Raw genomic sequence first — 21,112 nt, 5'->3', positions numbered from 1 at the left:
CAGAATGCTATCTTCAAACAACAATACATTCATTCCCATTCAACCTCAGGAACTCCACAGCTGTTCAGCGTGAGAGCGGTCCAAGCATTTACAGCCTCGAGTCGACTACCAACCTGAAAATGATGTTTATGTACTGATATCACAGAAAAACCTCACACAAACTCAATGGGTGACATTTACTTGAATTTCTGAAGTCTGCAGTGAGAATACAACCAGTCTGCTCCATTGTTTTATATTTACAATGCTGGAATGCTTTTCATAGTGCCAGCCAGCTTTCAGCATACCTCTCACAGTGCGGGCCGGTTTAAAGCACTGCCACAGAGCACACCAAAGAGCTATTCATCTCATCTATACAAGCAACGTGTTGAAATGCTAATGGTCAGTTTATTACAGGATCAGCTATTACTCCATTTTGTCCAAGGTTGGAAAATCTACTTTTTTACAGAATGAGGAGATCAGAGTTTAAAGGAGTTCACCCCCCAAAAAAACTCACCTCCATGTGGTTCCAAACCTGCAGGAGTTTCTTTCTTATGTTGAACACAAAAGAAGATATTTTGAAGAAATGGGAAAGAAATACTATGGAAGTCAATGGGACCAACAACTGTTTGATTGCCAGCATTTCTCAGAATATCTTCTTTTATGTTCAACATAAGAAAGATACTCATACAGGTTTGGAAAAACCTGAGGGCGAGTAAATGATGACAAAAATGTTCATTTTGGGGTGAACTATACCTTTAAATACAAGCTTGTTTACTCTTTTATGAAGAAAGTACATGTAAATATGAGGATTTATAATTTTTATAACAATATCTGGCTGCTCACAGGCTAAAGGGTTAAACGCAAACAAAGGACCATGTCCTGCAGAGGTTTGCTTCGTCTCCTCTCCGTGATCCAGGACAGAGGCATTTGGGAAAATTGTCCAGGGAAGAAATCAGTGGTTAATGAATTGACCTCCGCTTGTCTAGACAAAGCATTATCCCCCATGGCTCCGAGCGATGCCCACTGTAGCATACCATCAGGGGGGAGGAAGCAAAGGAAGCCTATAGGAGATTTTCTCCTTTCCTTGCATCTCTTCAAAAAAAAAAAAAAAAAAAAAAATTGTTTGTACTTGTTTCATCTTTTCAAGTTCTACCTGGCTTTCTGTGAGATCTAGTAATTTGTTAGCTCTCCTGGTATCTTGTTTCTCCAGGTCTGGACTGATCTTTTCCAGCTCTCCAATCCTACAGTACATTTATTTTGCTACTCTATCCCCTCTGCCGTCTCCCGACACTCTCGCAATCAAACAGTCTCTCTGCTGACCTCCCCCTGAACATCAGTTCTTCTTTTACTCTCCTTTCCTCTCCTATCTTTAGACATTGTTAGTTTGTGTGTTTGTAATTTTCTGGCAAAACAAATAATAGTACACTTATATTCACATGCAGCTTAGCTGCTTTAGCAGAAACTTGTGAAAAACAATGTACATAAATTAAGAAAAATAATCAAAAACAAAACATAAAGACAAACGAGTTCAGAAGCACATGGTTGTTATTGTTTATTATCCGGTTGCTAGGGTGTTATGGGTGGTTGCTAGGTAATTGCTTACTTGCCCAAGAGAAGAGAGTCATACCCCAAGTATCTATTCTGTATTTTTTTCCATTAATTTTGTTCTTTTCATGGTCGTGTTTACAACTTTAAAAAAAAAAAATTCTCAGTAAAATAATATATAAATAATATGCTAAAAACCTAAGCTTAAAAAACTTAGAAAATTAAACTTTGAAATATATAAGTTTAGTTGAATTATTAAATTTAATTTTTTTCAAATAAAGTTGAAGTATTAAAAGTACTAAATATAATAATAATAATAATAATAATATAAAGTAATAAAAATGAAAAGCACATAAAAAAATTACTAAAACTGAAAATAAAACAAAAAAAGCTAAATCAGAATATTAATAAATACTATTATATATAGGTAATACTAAAGTAATGTACCATGCAAAAATCATAATTCCATCTATCTATAATATACTACTTTTTTTTTAACAATTTCTGTAATTAAAAAATATTTTTGAAAAAATTTACAATTTTTGTATATTAGTAATAAGGATTTTTCAAATAATTATTAATTTAAATTAAGAAATATTAACCATTAATGTATTAATTTCAGTATTAATTTGAATATGAAATTAAGTATAATTAACCAATAATTTGAATTTGAATAAATTTGAGTAATTATTTGTTGATTTAAAAATAAATAAATATGAATAAAATATTGAGTTCTAAATTATATTGGTATCATACTAAAATAAAATAAACATAAATAAATAAAAATATCTACTTACTCCCAAATCTAACTAGCATCCACTCCCTTCTCTCACAGTCTTGTCTAATGAAATCCAGTAGTTTCATGGAAAGTGAGAGCAGGAAACCTCTGGCTATTGTCTCTATTCATGACACGGTGTATGTCTCACCTCCAGAGCAGAGCAGGGCCAGCGCACTTTAGAGAGCTCTGAGAGGCTGGGAGCACACATTTCGTGCAGTGTGTGTGAAGATAGGAAGAATGCCAGCAGGAAACGAGACACGCGGCACACAGGAGCATTTCTTAGGCTGTTTATTTCTCGGCCTGGATGTGTTCACTGCTCTTGCTCATCTCAAACCACGAGACCTCCAGAGAGAGAGAGAGAGATGCTCACACAAACAGCAGATGCTGCAGGATATTGACCACCCAGTCTTCATTTAGCGATCACATCCAAACCTATTTATGGAATGTAACAGAGAGGCAGCTAGACGCACACAAGCACACCATAAAGCATTACCACTTAGCGCTAATGTTTGACTAGCTTAATGCTATTACGGTGTTCGTGAATTACATGCATATGTGCATGCGAACACAAGCTGCTAGCTTACACCTGGCACAAACCTGCCCATTTGGAAACAAAGTCACAATTCTGATCTCTAAAAGATAGCACTGAGACTAAAGAGCAAACTTAGACTATTTGCTATGTCTTATGCATCTGAGACTTCTGTGAAATGGGTCTCCGGTAGATTTTCAGAAGAGATCTATGGAAGCCTGTTTCCTCCACAAAACAAATAAAAAAGGTCATTGCGACTTTTTAGCTCACAATTCAGATTTTTTTAGTTAAAATTATGAGATTTAAACTCAGAATTTTGACTCTCACAATTCTGAGTTTAAATCTCACAATTCTGACATTTATTTCTCACAATTCTGAGGAAAAAAGCCTGAATTGCGAGATATAGTCTCAGTATTCAGACTTTCTTGCTCACAATTCTAAGTTTACATATTGCAAATCCTAGTTAAATATTGCAATTCTAACATTTTGTCACAATTCTGAGAAAAGTGTCTGAATTCCAAAATATTTTGAGTATCACAATTACAATTTTACTTCTCGCAATTCTGAGTTAAAAAATCACAATTCTGACATTTTTTCTCACAATTCTAAGGAAAAAAGCCTGCATTGTGAGATATAGTCTCAGTATTCTTTCTTTCTCACAATTCTAAGTTTATACATTGCAAATCTTACAGTAGTTTAAATATCACAATTCTAAAAAAAAAAATTCAATTTTGAGAAAAAAGTTTGAATTGCAAAACATTTAGACTTTCTTGCATTTCTAAGATTCAATCTCTCAAATTCAACTTTTCCCCAGAATTGTATTGTAAGCAATTCTGTTTTTTTTTTCCTGCCACAGAATGAAAATAAAAAAGGCAATTGCTACTTTTTATCTGACAATTTTTACTTTTTTTATTTTTTAACTCAGAAATGCAAACTCAAAATTGTGGAATATATATACTCAGAATTCTGACTTATATTTCTCACAGTTTTGAGAAAAAAAGTCAGAATTGTGAGATATTGTATAAACTTAGAATTGTAAGAAAAAAAGTCCGAATTTTGAGACGAAAAGACAATTGCATTTATATTTTATACCATGGCATACATAAGCTTCCAAACATCTCAAATTGTGCACATATTTTCCAAGATACCAACAATTTTAATCAAAAATCAGAAGACCCATTAGTGGGGTGTTTGTGTGATATTTAGTGAGCTGTTAGTTGAGCAGAGCAGACAGCAGCTGGGCCAGAGAGCAGCTAAAGCCATTGACATGTGTTCTGACGGCCTTAGAGAAAGACAAACAAACAACACACACTGTCACACACAGGGCTTTGTGACCTCTCCAACCAGCCTGTTAGTGACTGCTTATCAAGACCTGTGTGTGAGAATAGAGGAAACCATATGTTTAGAAGGGGCTATAGATGACATATGGAAAGAGCATCATGGGAGTGCGCAAGATAACTGTGTTTACCAAATGTCTTCAGAGAAACCTGAAATGAACCATCATGATTTCTTTGCATAGTTCTCTCAAAGCAACAAGTTTAATATTAAGATTTTAGCCAGTAAGACTTAAGGTAATAATAAAAAATAAAAAAAATCCAAATGAAAATGATAACATGATAAAATAATAAATTAAAATACTAAGTAAAACAAAATATTACATAAAATAAATTAAAAATACTATTACTACTACTACTACTAATTATAACAACATCAGTAAAACATAACCATTAGTAAAAAAAAAATCATTAATAAAAATATAAACAGAATAATAAATAAAAAGCAAGGCAACATTAAAACTACTATTTCCAATAATAATAAAAATAAACAGTCAACTTCAACAGTAAGTAGAAATATAACAATAATTAACAATATATCAACAGTAAAATAAAATATAAAATTCAATACTTCTACTACTTCCAGTCAGTGACACATAACCGTTTGCAATATTATAAATAATAATTAAATAACCAATAATAAATTTAAATATTACTACTACTATGTATACTATTAGAACTTCTACTAATAGTAGTAGTAGTAGTAATAATAATAACAATATTAATAAATAAATAAATATTAAGAAAAAGAAATAAATAAAATTATATTTAATAAATAGAATAAAAATAATCAATAATATTACTACTACTACTACTAAGAATAGTAAAAAATATATAAAAAGTAAAAAATAAAAAATAAACAATTAAGAAAAATAAATAATATAAAATACAATAAAATAAAAATAATAAAATAATCAATATTTAAAAATACTATTACTACTACCAAAATAATGAGGACTCCCCCACAATAATATTAGCAACAGAACAGGCTCAAAATAATGCCCTTTTTGAAGTGTAGAAGGGAGCTTACAGTAGCCACTTTAATGCTTCAGGACCAGCTGACTTACTCTGTCTCCACTTCGAGAGCATTAAAACTAAGACGACGGATGTTTAAGGACAAGCACCCGATAAGAAGCAACTTGTACAGCCCTGTTATCAGACCATTACAGTAACACAGTATTGATACACTCCTACAGCCTCCAACTAGCATTCCCCAGCCCCACTAAATACATTATGACTGTTATGTAAAACAGTGACAAGGAAAATTTAGAATGCTTTAATTAATGTTGATTAAAGGTTTGGTTTATTTTATTTGGCACTCTTGATTGAAATCTCTGAGGAACAATAACAAACCAAGAGTGATTTCGCTGTCTGTTGCGGTGTGTGTGTGCCGGGGTACTTTCGAAAGTATGTTTTGCAGGTTTTTGCTGCACTGTTGGCACTTCAAAAGAACAAGACCTGAGCAACATGCCAGAGTCTAACCACAAAGCCAAGCCAGGCACAGATGAAACAAGATTCACACACCGAGAGCAGACAACACACACACGCAGAGAACATCCTGCAGTTGTGGCGCTCAAAGCACGGATAAATGTGGCGCCCCAATGACTAAAGCGATTCTCTACCCTGACAAAACAACTGTTCTTAACCACAAAACAAATTAAAAGCGGCCTCGAAATTAACAAAAGAAGCTCATTTTGAATTCAAGTGTTATCAAAGTGAATATAGCACTGAGAGAAAGCAGTGGTTCACAAAAGCATTTGCTCTTTAGTGTTATTTTAACACTGTGTGATTTTCTGGAATTCCGAACATCTGTCATTCGCCGGTTCAGTTTGTGTTTTCCATCAAGTATAATCTTTACACAAATGACGGTTCTGGAGAATACCAGAGATAAACAGACGCGGCTAATAAGCCAAAGTCTTCACAGGCCAGCTCTTCAGGATACATTATGACTGGTTCTTCCTGCACATACATCACAGTCTGGGGAGAAAGAATGTGAGTGTGTGTGCCGTAGACCTTTATAACCCTACGGCAAAAACTTGTATGGAATGATGGGAAGAACTAAGGCTAAGGGACTAAAATAAAGGGAACATATCATGGAAAACAGGATTACATAACAACAAAATACATTCTCCTGTCTGTTCAGACTATAAAAACTCAAAACAGTTCATTCAGAGTCATATTCAAGTAACATGTTCATCCATGTTTACTTAACAAAGCCAGTTCAGTATTTAGTCTTATTGAACTATGCTGGTACATTGACATTAGAGGTTATTTACATAGAGAAGTCTTAAAGGTACAATAGAAAAACAGCCTGTTTAATCTTAATGCTCATAGGGGAGAAGGAAAACTGAATTACACTTAAAAAAAAAGGGATTTTTCGAAGTTTACTGTAAATAAAACTAGATTACTGGAGTATGTTTCACAAAAATTATACTATTTCAGTTTTTCTACTTTGAAATGTAATGTTTGATTCAATATGTTACTTGCCATTTCTTTGTAATTGTTTGTAAAATGTATTAACCATTTCTAAGTGAAAATGGTTTCTACACCAATTATTTTTTCAGTGTATGACTGACATGATAAGGGGGGAATTAATAAATAATTGTACAAAAGTGTAGAATATGATCCCTTTAAAGGGATAGTTCACCCAAAAATGAAAAATCTGTCATCATTTACTCTCCCTCATGTTATTCCAAACCTTTTCTGTTGAACACAAAAGAAGGTTTTTGAAGAATGTCAGTAACCAAACAGTTGCCGGTAGCCATTGACTTCCACAGAAGGGAAGAAAAACTATAACTATAGCAGTCAATGGCTACCGGCAACTGTTTGGCAACCAACATTCTTGAGAATATCTTCTTTTGTGTTTAACAGAAGACAGAAATTCATACAGGTTTTGAACAACATGAGAGCAAATGATGAAAAAAAAAAAAAAACTGGGTGAACTATCCCTTTAAATCAACATGAAATCAAAATTATCTACATTCCTGGTCTTAATATTAACTATTCACTGGTGCATTTTTCATCTTTCCTTTTCAACTGACATGAAGCCTTTTTCCAAAGGTACCAAGTTATTTTTTCAACCCCATCATTCAAATCACGTCCCAGACACACAATCCAATCAATTCCTGATGAATAAAGTCAAGTCCTGTTCTACATATTTTTTCATTCATCATACATCACATTACTGGAGTTAAATGGTTTGTGAACACAGTTTCATGTTGACTTTGAGTCACAAATGATGTTCTGTAGACCAGCGGTGCTGAGAGCTCCATAAACAAAGCCTGGAGTCCTGCCAACCACTGACGGTAGTGATAAGTGAACAACATATACAACATATTAATACCTCAGGAAAAGCCATAAACTATGAGTAATCTGATTACTGGACGGGCTGACATTTTCTGGGGAGGCAAGAATGAAATTACAGGCTTGGACAGAACAAAAGAACAAAACTGGAACACACACACACACACACACACACACACACACACACACACACACACACACACAGAGTGCACAACAAGTTTAAAAATAATGTAATTCCTGACTCCATCACAGTCTGTCTATTGGTTTTTCAATTGGTTTTGAATATAAGATAATAAATGAGTTTTTACATGGGCTATAATTTTTTATTCCCTTTATGACCTTACAGTATATGAAGACAAACTAAATGATGAAAGCTAGAGAATTTTTAATGGCTTTTACAAGGTTTTCTTTAATTACCTTCAAAAGATCTGAATGAAAACACATACATATGGCAGATTCTTCAAGGGAACTATTTTTGGTCCTGCAAATGTATTTATTTATTAAAAAATTTAAAGCAGTCATTCCAGTTGAGATATAAATCATAATAAAATTATTTAATTTATCGTGTCTCTTAAAAACTTTTCGGCTTTTCCTCAACTTCTCTGCTTTATTAATCAATCGTTTTAAAAAAGTATTCAAATCAGTCAAATTCCTTGCTCCACTTCTACAAGATAATCCAAAAATTCAATGATTTTAAAATGGCAATTTATTATTATTTTTGTTTTTTACAAAGTGTAAATCTATTAAGTGGTCACCCATGAGGAATCACCAATGATAAGGGTCATGACCTGGAGAAGAAAGCTTTTAGGACCAAGCCTTCATTACTGTCATGTGACTCAAATCCTAAAAAGTCAAGCTAAGAACTTAAAATGAGAAAGCCCCCAAAATACCAAACCAGTCACTAACAACACAAAGCCAGGTGACCAATCAGCACCAATCATGGGTAAATCCAACATGATTTCATTAGCATTCAGAAAAAAAATAATGCATAATTTGTTCTAGCACACATACAAGTTTGGACGGACACAATTTTATGAGTTTATGGGAAGCTTCAACCTACAATCCTACAGAGGATAAGTGGTTTGAAGAATGTATGGATGGAAAGCTTTTAAAATGTGAATGTTATGTTCCTTAAGACCAATCAGTTGCCTAGGAAACCAACATATCATTTGTGAAAATATATTGTATAAGGAATACAAAATGACACAAACACCCAAGACAGAACACACAGTAATGTTTGTCTCTATCTTTCTTGTGTGGCTCTTTGCATACATTATATGGGAGGCCCTGTAGTGCTGTGGAATCCATTACGCTAATATGTATATCTATGACGGCTCTGTCATTTGTTTCATGCTTGGGCAAACACATGGAAACATAACCTTCTGAGATTCTCAGACACATTAAAATATATCTGAGCAGGGGCGTCTCCCAGGATCAGATCATACTGAAGTGCTAAGGAACCAGTCAGACCCGATCAGTCTTCCTGGCAGCCAATGGCGAGCCATAGAGAGCTGTTTCCAAAACATGTTTGTTTTTGAGCGCTGGCCGGCTGGAGGAGAGCAGGGCTGTAGAAGAGGATCAGCACTGACACCAGTGAAGGTCTGACAAACATACACACACACACACACACACACACTGTCCATGTGTCTGATTGTGATAAGCATTGAACCCACCCCTTCCCAGCTTTATCTTCAGTATGAGATTTTTGTGTGCGTGCATGCGTGTGTGTGTGTGTGTGTGTAGGTATCCTCAAATGCAACAGAGTTCAGGCACATGGCCTTAGCAGTGTCAGCCACATGAGACATTTCAGGCCACAGTGCCAAACTGCCCCTCACACAAACACACACCTTAAAGGGACAGTTCAGCCCAAAATGAACATTATGTCATTTAATCACTCTCATGTCATTCCAAACCTGTGACTTTCCTTCTTGCGAAGCACACAAAAGGAGCAGATGTTTAACAGATTGTTCATGCTGATTGTTTTCCCTGTAATAAAATACTAATAAGCTGATAACAGTGTTGTTATTGCTAACTAAAACTATTAAAGGGGTCATATGATGCGATTTCTATTTTTCCTTTTCTTTAGTGTGTTATGTAGCTATTTGTTCATGTATAAGAACTACAGAGTTACAAAGCTCAAAGTCTCCCACAAAAGGATTTATTCTATCTAAAAGAGAAGGCTGATGCATCCCGGGCTAAAACGCCTCATTCAAACACGCCCCTGCATGTCTACATCACAATGTGGAAAGTAATGCCACCCAAATGTTCAAGCAAAGAAAGAAGGCGTGGTTTCAGGAAGCGCAGTAGTGTTGATGGAGCCTTGTCATGGAGACGCTGTGTTTCTGCAAATACATTTCCAACGCGTGCTTGTGGTGTTCGGCCAATCACAATGCACTGGGTGAGCTGGCCAATCAGAGCAGATTGCTCTTGTCGGAAGGAGGGGCTTTGTTGTAAAAACAGTTAACTCTGTTTATAAAAATGTAAAAAAAAAAAAAAAATGTTTTTTTTTATCCTGCATTCCAATTAACATTATATATATATATTATATATATATATATATATATATATATCTATATATATATATATATATATATATATATATATATATATATATATATGATATATATATATATACACACACACACACAACTTTATTTAGCTCATTCTTGTCTTGTCATTTTTTTTCTTTTTTACCAAGGCTGGATTCTAAGTGTTTTGGCCCCTAAACTTGACAGGAACTCTCTGTTATATACACACACACACACACACGAGTTCGAGGTTATAACATCACTGCAGCACCGTCCCAAAGGGATTCACGGATTGAGACATTCTGCTGTCGTACTCCTCAAAGAGAGAAGCCTCTAATCAGTCAGCCAGCCCGTGACACTAAAGGCAACACGGACTTTCAAGACACATGAAAGAGGGTGTCCAGCCTAAAATAAACAGAATCCAGAGCTCACGAGGGAACGAGTCCCAGTGTTGACGCTCAGTATCCACGCAGTTGTATCAGCTTCCATCCATCTCGACATCTTTCTCCCTCACACTCTTGCTATGTCGTGTTCACAGTCATAAAGTTTGCAAGGTAAAAACAACAGTCCCAGAAATGGCAAAGGCCATGCTTTCATAGCAAAAGGTCGGCATTTGGCCTTTCTTGGCGACGGCGCGAGGAAGGAGACCGAGATTTTCTGGGCTCCGGGAGCGTCGAACTGCCCTGGCCGATCATGGGATATGCAAAGGGGAGGGGAGGCCCGCATGTGTCATTGATCTTGGAAGAGGGGAGGGCATCTCACACACACGAAGGTTACAGCCTGGCATCTCACACACACGAAGGTTACAGCCTATACCCTGCCAACAACCCACAAGCACCCTTTCAATTATTAACCTCCAAGAAACTGGCGCTGCACCCCAGCAGAGGAGAGGATGGAGGATACAGCATCTATCATCAGCCTCCCTTTCGCTCGCTGCTGTTCTCTGGAGTGTGTGTTGAACGATAGGTCAGCTCAGAGAGAGCATATACAGTGAAATCCATAGCCTCACATACCAGTGGCCCAAAGCACATCTCCTACAGTACATCTCACAAAATGAGTTGTATGATTACGTCAATACATCTGTATTATAATTAAACAATTTTAACAAATAATAACAAATTAATCTGAATGCAAACAAATTACAATGTGCTAAGAAAAAAAAAGGAGATTTGATTTGTTAAACGACAATTCATAGACACCACTTCAGAAGTGTTGTTTTATATATGTGTGTGTGTGTATATATATATATATATATATATATATATATGTATAGATATATATATGTGTATGTATGTATGTATGTATGTATGTGACAAAAATGACAGTAAAGACATTTATAATGTTACAAAAAAATATTTTAAAGAAATGCAAAATTTTATTTGTTTCCACAAAAATATCAAGTAGAACTGTTTTTAACATTGATAATAAGAAGAAATCACAGGATTAAATTACATTCTAAAATATTAAAATAGAATACAGCTATTTTAAATGGTAACATTGCTGTTTTATTGTATTTTCAATCAAATAAATGCTGCCTTGAACATAGGACTTTTTTCAAAAACATTAATAAAATCTAACTTACCCTAAACTTTTGAACAGTAGTGTATAATTTGCTATATCATACTAAATTAATTTACAAAATGTCTCAATATTTGGTTTCTAATAACCTAAAATGTTATTTTAGTAACACTTTAGAATAGGGAACACATATTCACTATTAATTAAGAGTTTTACCTCATTAAACTCCTAATTTGCTTGTTATTAATAGTTAGTAGGATAGTTGATAAGTTTAGGTATAGGGTTGGATTAAAGGATCTAAAATATGGTCATGCAGAATAAGGCATTAATATTAGCTTTATGAGTACTGATAAATGACCAGTATGCTAGTAATAGGCATGAGAATAAACAGCTGGTTAATAGTGAAAATTGGTCCTTAAAATAAAACGTTACCATTATTTTCGTCATTGACATCCAAGTAAAACTGACTAAAATGTTTGAATATGACACTATTAAATATTTACCATATTAAAAACATTTTTAATAAAAAAAAATAATAATTGTGGGGTGGGGGAGGGTCAACTGTTTTTGTCCAACAAACACTGGACCCCATTGACTTTCATTGCATGGACAAAAGACTTTATTTTCTTTTTAATCTTCCTGTGTTGCACAGAAGAATAAAAATCATACAGGTTTGGAATGATGTGAATCTAACTAGATGACACTTTTCATTTTTGGGTGAGCTATCTTTAAGACTGTCTTTTACAACCTTCACAGTGCTTTGAATTCAAAAAGAACTTTAAATTAAAGAGGAAAACTGGAAAAATGTGACTTAAAAGTGAAGATTAGTTTTAAAAAAAAAAGTGGCCAATCAGAGCTTTGCTCTGTTAACTAGAGTCTACCGTTAACTGATCAACCTTTCTTGACAAAGAGGATCTGTGTGTGAGCATGATGGGTTTTCGAGCAGAGCTCATTAAGGGGCAAAGGGGCCGCTCATCTCTGGCTCTTAAGAGTGCTCTGGTCTGTCGGGGCGCCAGTGTCCCTTTCTCACTCCTCCAGGCGCACATCAAAAAGTGGGGCAGACTCTCTCAGCTCTGTTCTGGCTGTCTGGGGCTTTGAAGTCCTTTGGTTATCAGCCAAGCATGTCACGAAACCTGCAGCCATCTGTGAAGAGCCCACAGTTGGGCTGGGCAGCCAAACCCCACAATGACTGAGTGTGGGGAAAGTTTTACCTGCAGCACTGTCTGCCGCGTTCAGTACATGAGGCATAAAACATGAGAATGAGAGGGTGGAAAGTGACCATTTTGAAGAGACTTATTGAAAATATCTCTCAGGGCTCTTCTTCATCTCTATTCTCTTGACTATATTGCGTTCAAGACATGCTTAAATAAGAAGGAGAAAGACTGAGACATACAGTACTGTACAGTACATACGGTGAAGAAAAATGGTGTAAAGACCATTTTCACTCAGAAATTGTAAAGCGTACTCTAATAATGTTTTATTTACCACTATGATTTTTTTAATCAATTAAATTTATTTTTAAAAAATTATTTAAATTAAAAAAATCTATATGTCTATCCATCCATCCATCTATCCATCTATCCTTACATTTTTTAAATAAATTACTATTGTTAGTAAATAGAAAAGATGAAAAAAGTAAAAAAAAGCTAAAAAATAAAACATTAAACAAAAATATATATTAAAGTTTTTATATAAGTCATTTTAAAAAAATGATTAAAACATTAAAATAAATAAAATAAAATAAACAGTTTGTATACAGGTAAATTTAGACTTTGCATGATTATTTACAGTGAAAATATTCCTTTTAAAACATTTTTTAAATCCTTATTAAAAAAAGTAATAAGAGGAAAGATATACATCAAGCTGATCAGCTGATAAATACCAAATGTTGACAGGTACTGATAAATACAGAAATAAACAAAATTTAATATAAAAACCATAAATTAAAATAAAATGCAATAAAATAAAATGTTCAACTCACTTTACAAATAACTGTCAGTGATTGAGTTTCCATGGATAATCTACACAAACAAACCCTAATAAACGAATAAAAGTAAATGCAACCAATGAAACATGGGCATTTTTATACTACTGTGTTCAGTTATGGTTGGGTCTAACTATGAGATGTTTGTGGACAAAGCTAATCTGTCTGTCTCATCAAGTTTAGACTGTACATTACCCCGATAAAGCAGGCCGGGCCTCGCCATGCCAATTGGCCCAACTTATGGGGTTTCTCAACAACAATAGGATTATATAGTGCATAGACAATGTGCTTTCAGCAGGCTGGCATGGCATGAGCAGAACAGGGAGGGGGAGGGCATGCTGAAAGACCAATGAATGCATTGTATGCCAGTTTTACCCCCGGTTTCATCCATATATGCACAGTAACCCACATTACAGAAATCAGCACACAAGACCACGTTATATCTCCAACTACACTAGAAAAAATGATTTCTCCAAAGATGTAAATAAAACAAAGATTATAGGAGTACAAAAGAATTTTACAAAAGAATACCATTTCTGTTTCTCTGGTCATTTTGGGCCAGAGAGGATTTTCTCTTTCCAAAAAATGCAAGTTAACATTATCATTTTGGATCAAAACCTATAAAGTCTGCTCACACAGGGTACAGTACAAATTCCCCCCAAAATTGATAACTTTGGTGTTCCCGGTCAACACACACACACACACACAAAAACAGCTTGTTTTCTTACAACTGGTTTTGTATTTGCACCTCAGCTTCTGAGTGAAATTATCCACAAATAATGTTGTTTTTCACTCAAAAACTGAGGTAAGCTCACATCAATGAGGCCTATGATCAATCAGTTCCAAAAGAAATACAAAACCTATGCTAATTAAAAGAAAACAAGTTTTGAACAAGATTGAATCCAAGATATGGTCGTAATACAGCATTTCCAGAGACTTACAAGCTCATATTTGACTGGGAACACCAAATTAGGTTTTAAGTTTTTTTTTAGCATAGCACAATGGTTAATTCAGTGTGCTGCTTGCCATTTGCCAATTGTTTATGAAATTTACAAGCAATTCCTGAGAGAAAATTGTTTCTACTCAAAATGTTTCAGCTCAAGTTAAACCAAAGCTACCAGTGTCATCATCAACCACTTGCACTTTTTTATTAAATTTTATTAAAAGTCATAACTGATGTCCTGAGATATACGCATAAGCAGGATTGCATTGCACAAAAGCAGCTGAATTCCATCAGTCAGTGGCTGGTGATATGAACCCTGGTGCCGGTAACCATAGGTGTGAAGGCGAAATGAATGGTGCCCTTCATGAAGGAGTAATTGCCATGTGATTACAGCCCTGCAAATCCAGCGGCTGTGAAAAAAAGCCCCCCTTTCATTTCCCTTTGTTGGTGGAAGAATGCAGCCGGGAGAGACCCCAGCGTGAACTGATCCTCTCATATCTGATCAAAGGAAACATGCCAGTTGGACCCCCACCCTTTAAGAAAAAAAAAGCACATCCACCAGACCTAGCAGAATGAGTCAAAATAGGTCCATTTGTGATGTTTTGAAACAAAAATGACTTGATTTCCTTGTCATTCCCATCGGTTTCCCTTTGCATTTTCATTGCTGCTTATTTACCTCACTTAGTGACCATATGTTTACACAGCCTGGCAACTAAATGCAAACCTTTTGTTTACCGTGTAAACACGCAATGTATCCCAGAATGCATTAGTTCTGCGGGATAAGTGTGGGTGTAGAAAGGTATGACACTCAGCATTGTCTGAAAATGCCCTTGGTGCTGCATCATATCTGACACCCGCACCACGAAACAAACAGAGGCTTGCAGCTGGATCCTTCTGTGTTTCCTCATGGCTGCGAATCAATGCTGAACTCACCTACCCCGGCGTATCGCGCATGTGGCGAGAGCTCTCGGACTAACGTCCCTGGCATGGCTCTCCATGAAACCTTATAGCGGACTAATTGTTGCCAGTCATGCCAAAACTTTCACAAACAGAGAACTGCAAATTAGTCATAAAAAAAAATTTAATTACATAATTTATGTAATTAAAATTACATAAATTATTACGTAAGACAAAATGAGCACAGCAAACAGGCTAATTATGAAATAATAAATTCCCATTATGTAGCCTGCAGGTCATGTGCTGTGGTGCCCGAGAGGAGATGTACAGAGCAGAACAGAGAAAGACTGAGTGCAATATGATGATCCCTTTGCAAGGGACACCCTTCCTAAAAAGATTAAAAATAAAAATAAAGATAGCTATATATTATGTATAAAAATCCATTTGGACTATGTGAGAAAAAAATATTAAGCATGACATTATAAAGACATCTTGTTTCAAAAGTTGTTTCAAAATAAATATGCTTTTATATAGGCATTACTCTAAAATCACAGTTATTACTAAAACACAAAAATAAGTAATTAAGTAATAATAAGTAATTAGGCTAAATCAAATGTTGTGCATCTTTTTTCTACCATTATTAAAGTACAGATGGATTTATAAACATTAAATTCTAATTTATTTCTTTGTACTTATACGTTAAACTTAAGTATAAAAATGTTCCAGACCAGTGTCATAAAGCCCTCGGGATCATACTAATAGTAACACTGGTGAACAGAAAAAAGAAAAAAAAAAAAAAACCTCCAAAACACTTTTTTGGAATTATTTTTTCACAATGCTTTATGGAGATTCTTTTTAATTTTTTTTATTTCTACTGTTAAAAACTTGGCCCTTTAAAAGAATAATAGGATTTTTAACCAGTCTTTAGAAAGCACAGTTTGGTATTGTTAAGTATAACTAAAACTAATTAACATAACACTGTTATGATGAAAAAAATGCTTATTAGTATTATTTTTTAATATTCAGTAATTCATATTAAAAATTACAATATTAAATAAATTAACACTTTTACAGCCCCAAATTTTTTTCCTTAAATTTTCTGCTCCAACTCTAGCAAACATGTATTTTTATATGTTTGCGCAGACAACAAAACATACAATACCAACATACTGATAGCATCTAAAATGTAAACGCTTTTACAAATGAACAACTTCAGAGACATACAGAGGTTTATGAATCCTCTGAGGTTTACAATATTGATTTAACAAGGATTCAAAGTTTGTTTTTATAATAAAAGAGATAAATGAAATATTGAAAGCCATCACATTTAACACTGTTTACTTAATTTGACAGTTTCATTCTGTGAGACTTCTAGAGGTCAGCGTCACTGTGTCAAGCACCCACATAAATCACTTAACGAGAAAAACATGCGATACCCAAACATCCACTGTGTTTATATTTCATACTTGTTGAGCTTTGAAGATAATTACAGCCATACACAGAGTGCAAATGACTTTACTTTTATTACTCCTATCTGGATTTCATTTATAAATACATTTGCCATTAACAATGTCTTTCTCAGACAGTCATTTATTGATAATGAGAGAGACACATTATGAGATCGTGTTTGAATATTGAACTTGTTCACTAGCAGTTATGCCATCCAACAAATGCCAGAGAGTTTATAAAAATTAGCAATTTATTTTTTTTAAATCTTAGATGCAGTCAATGCATTGATATTGCATGTTTCAGTTTCAATCCAAACATGCAAAAATTGGTGCATTTCACAGGCAAAATAAACACCTATAAAAATGAATGAGCTGGTCAGTAACAAAGCCCCATTTTCCCCTGCACTTTTGGTTTCTGTCAGTAAGACAGACCCCATTAACTAACCAACCCCCATTTCCCACAATTCTACTCCCTTGGGCACCAGAGCACACCTGTGAGCCATTTCCCCACTGAGGTTCTGAGAGCTCAAATGTCCCTTAGGCTTCAAAGGAGCACAAGATGTGGACAGCATAATCACATTCAGTAAGCCTGCGGTTCATTCATTGACCCACGGTGAGGCGAAGAGTCCTGTAAGGACTTCTATGACGATATTGCACTGGAAAAGACTGTTTCCAGAGTGACCAATGACCTGGACAGCCATTGTGGTCTTCAAACCTGGATGGCTATGAGAACCAAGCATTTGTCTGTCTGCCAAACAGTGTCACAATGCTTCAATGTCCTCGCAAGGAAGCACTTCCTCTTGATTGAGGGGGGCAACAATGTAAACTCACTCTGGGGCGATGACCTCCAAACTTATAGATTTTCCTGCAATTCTCAACTGGCAGTGACCTTGGACCTTAGCCATGGGTTAAGATCAGTTAGGGACAATCAATCAACTCCAACACCAAAACAGAAGGACATGTTTGGAACAGTTGCTTTATGAAATTTATGACGCATATGCTCATCAAGTGGAGATGGTGGCGTGAACTCAAACTCAGGGGAACTTGGAAGAAGGATTCTAAAGGTCTGAAAAGCAAAAACAGTTGGCCGAGATCATCTACAGGTCAGAGAACAACTAATCATACGGTTTAGACCATTATACTGATTCTTAAAAGATTGGTTTCAGAAGGCTTGGAATATAATGAAGAAGTCAAACGGACCAATTTAAGGTCACTTTTTTTTTTGGTTTCTTTGGTTACTCTCAAAAGCTTGAAGATAAATTTCTGAAAGAGGCCTCTTATGCTCAACAAGGCTGCATTTATTTGATCAAAAATGAATTAAACAAAAAAAAAAGGGGGGGGGTAATATTGTGAAAAGTTATTACACTTTGAAATAACCATTTTCCATTTTGATATATTTTAAAATGTAATTTATTCATGTGATGGCAAAGCTGAATTTCCAGCAGACATTACTCCAGTCTTCAGTGTCACATGATCCTTCAGAAATCATTCTAATATGCTAATCTGCTGATCAAGAAGCATTTCTTATTATTAATATCAATGTTAAAAACAGTTGTGCTTCTTAATGTTTTTGTGGAACGCACGGCACAATTTTTTTTCGGATTCTCTAATGAATAAAAAGTTCAAAATAAAATGTATTTGTAATGTTGTCTTTGCTGGTTTTATTCATTTAATGCATCCTTGCTAAATAAATATATGAATTTACTGACCTCAAACTTTTGAAGAGTATGGTATATTTATGTTTTATGGAAAAAAAGGATAACACTCGACCTTCAATGTTCCAGGGAAGAAAGAAAGTCATACAGTCTTGCAACAGCATGTGAATAAATAATAATGTAATTTTCATTTTTAATAACCATTCCTTTAAAGATTAAGCATACTGCAAACAATATTAATAATCGGCACACATGACTCCTAAATATAAAGAGAAAAAACAATAATCAGAAAGACCCAGGCCTGACTCAAGGTGTCTTTCCATCTCAAGCACTCCAAAGCTAAACATTTGCTTTCTTCTGCTGTAGAGACAGGTTGTCTTGGTCCTCACATCAGGCATTTATCAACACGTCAGTGTGGGTTATGAGGAGGGAGCCAAGACTCCTCTGGCCCCAGATTACTCTTCAGTATGGGATTGAGCCAGAGCATTGGGCCTGCACCACAGCGCTCCACAAAGACACATCAGTGCAGGGGAAAAGGCAACAACAAAGAGCTCTCACTATGGACTGGCATTACAAACGTCTCCACGGACAGTCTGTACCCTAAACTGAAGCAGTAACAGATATTTATTCACAAACTGAAAGGTCTTTTACTCCTGCTTTTGAAAAGAGCTCAACACAGCGCGCATGTGCCTTAGCGACACAAATTCAATACATGCATCTGACAGCCATGAGATGAGCAGAGGAGTCCGTAAATAAATGCTAAACAAGCATGACCAGACATTTAATCTAGTTTTAATGTGTGTTCACATTCACTCACAGATTGGTGTTATATTAGACTAGCTGCTCAAACCATGAAAAGCAAGAAATTATTAGGCATTTGTAAAATGACAACACCACCACCATGTTAAAATTTCCAGCTTTGGTAATGCACCGAAAACAAATCTACAAGTGAAACAAAGAGAGATAAACAGCAAAAGAAACACATTTCTGTATAAACCAGCCATCTGAAGTGTGAAAACTACATAATTGCATTCATAAATATCACACAAGACATATGGACAGTAAAGGAAAAGTGTGATGCTGCTCCACATTTCCATTCTGAGCACACACATCTATAATAAGCAAGAGCAGAGAAAGAGAAACCACCAGAACAATGTCGTTTCTACTTCATTAACTACTTCCAAATGACAAATCTGTCTTTACACCTTATGCACATCACTGTTCGACTAAACAATTAGGCTAAAGTCATACAGATTTGTTTTCTTAAATAAACTCACTTGGTTTTGTTTGGGATTATAGTGAACGTCCCCATAGGAGATGCTGTTTATACAACAGCCAGAGCAAACCTCGAAAGTTACACGAAAGCTAAACCAAGTCTCAGGGGCTTCAGATGGCCCATAAGGTTACCTTAAGGGTCTTCAAATGTTACAGTTCCACAAGATGAATCTATCTAGCATCCATCTATATAAGATCATCTAATCAACTAAGAAAGTTGTAGAACTGTGAGTAAAGGTTTGCATGTGTTTAAAAAGTAATGCTTATTCATTTTGTCAAATAATCTTAAAGACAAAAAGGGTGGGGTTTGCTATCACCAGTAGAGGGAGCATGGGTAATCAATCCGAAATACTGAACAATTTAAAAAAAAAGACAAATGCAAACCTTCAGCTGTCTGAGGCTGGCATGGTACCTCTGACATTTGAGTCACTATTGCACACATGCATTGTTTCATATTTGTCCAAATTATGAACTACAACCAACCAGAATAGCACTCAACCTCAATCTGAAATCAAACTCAACCACAACTAAGGCTGTGTCTGAAAACCTTACATTTTAAAGCACTGAAGGCACATACAGTGCTCCAAAAAGCTGCATATACACCTATGATGCCCAAAAATTGGCAGCATGTGGTTTTGAGGCACAAGCCATGAAGAGATAGTTCATCCAAAAATGGAAAATCTGTCATCATTTACACACCCTCACGTCATTCCAAACCTGTGCGGCTGGATCTCAATCACTGTTCACTTTCATTTTGCATACAGCGAAAGTGACTAAGGCTGTCAGTCACCAACAATCTGTCCAAAATCTCCACAGAAGAAAAAAAAAAAGAAAGTCAAAGAGGTTTAAGTGAGTAAATGATGACAGAATTCATTTTGGGGTGAACTAACCCTGTAAGTGACCTCGGTATGTTCTCTGGAGAACAAAACCAGCTTTTTAGGCTGTTGAAGAATCGATTTTACCCCTCACAGAGAACAAAAAAATGCTAAGACAGTAAAAACTCTGCTATGGATTCACAATATTCTCCATAAAGCATTCCTGCACAAGGATTAGTCACCTTAACACTGCAGTGTATTAGTTAGTCTAAATCATTACAACATATACTGTGCAGCATCAATAGAATAACAAGTCACATAATAGTGAAACGAGAAATTATTAAATGCAATTCCAATCAAGCCTTATCTGTATACTGCCTGTTTGCTTCATACCCACTTCTGTTTTGTATAGGCTATTACCTACCTAAATAAATCCATAATCTAATATATATATGTTATAAGCATGCAGAATACACAGCAATCTATTATAAAACTGTGGAATTTTGTACTAACAGCCTATAAGAATAACCATTAAGTGAATAGAGAGCATTACACAATGAAACAGAGGGAGGTTTGCGGTT

General features: G+C 35.2%; 1 protein-coding gene across 5 annotated transcripts in view; it reads right to left on the bottom strand.

The window, feature by feature from the left end:
* The window catches only part of LOC109109215 (homeodomain-interacting protein kinase 2-like), a 95,911-nt gene that overhangs the window by 74,139 nt on the left and 660 nt on the right, over positions 1–21,112 (bottom strand). For 2 of the 5 annotated variants that reach the window (XM_042744312.1, XM_042744316.1), the window contains exon 1: positions 2,322–2,455. The exons of 2 other annotated variants lie outside the window; for them this stretch is intronic. In XM_042744312.1, the coding sequence (XP_042600246.1) occupies positions 2,322–2,388 (67 nt within the window). In that variant the 5' untranslated portion in view covers positions 2,389–2,455. Of the gene's footprint in view, positions 1–2,321; positions 3,071–21,112 lie in introns of those variants that run through there. One more of the 5 variants, XM_042744315.1, reaches the window with a different exon arrangement.

Source organism: Cyprinus carpio, chromosome B18 (assembly GCF_018340385.1).
Source record: "Cyprinus carpio isolate SPL01 chromosome B18, ASM1834038v1, whole genome shotgun sequence".
NCBI lineage: Eukaryota > Metazoa > Chordata > Actinopteri > Cypriniformes > Cyprinidae > Cyprinus > Cyprinus carpio.
This window is presented reverse-complemented; position numbering and strand designations above follow the sequence as displayed.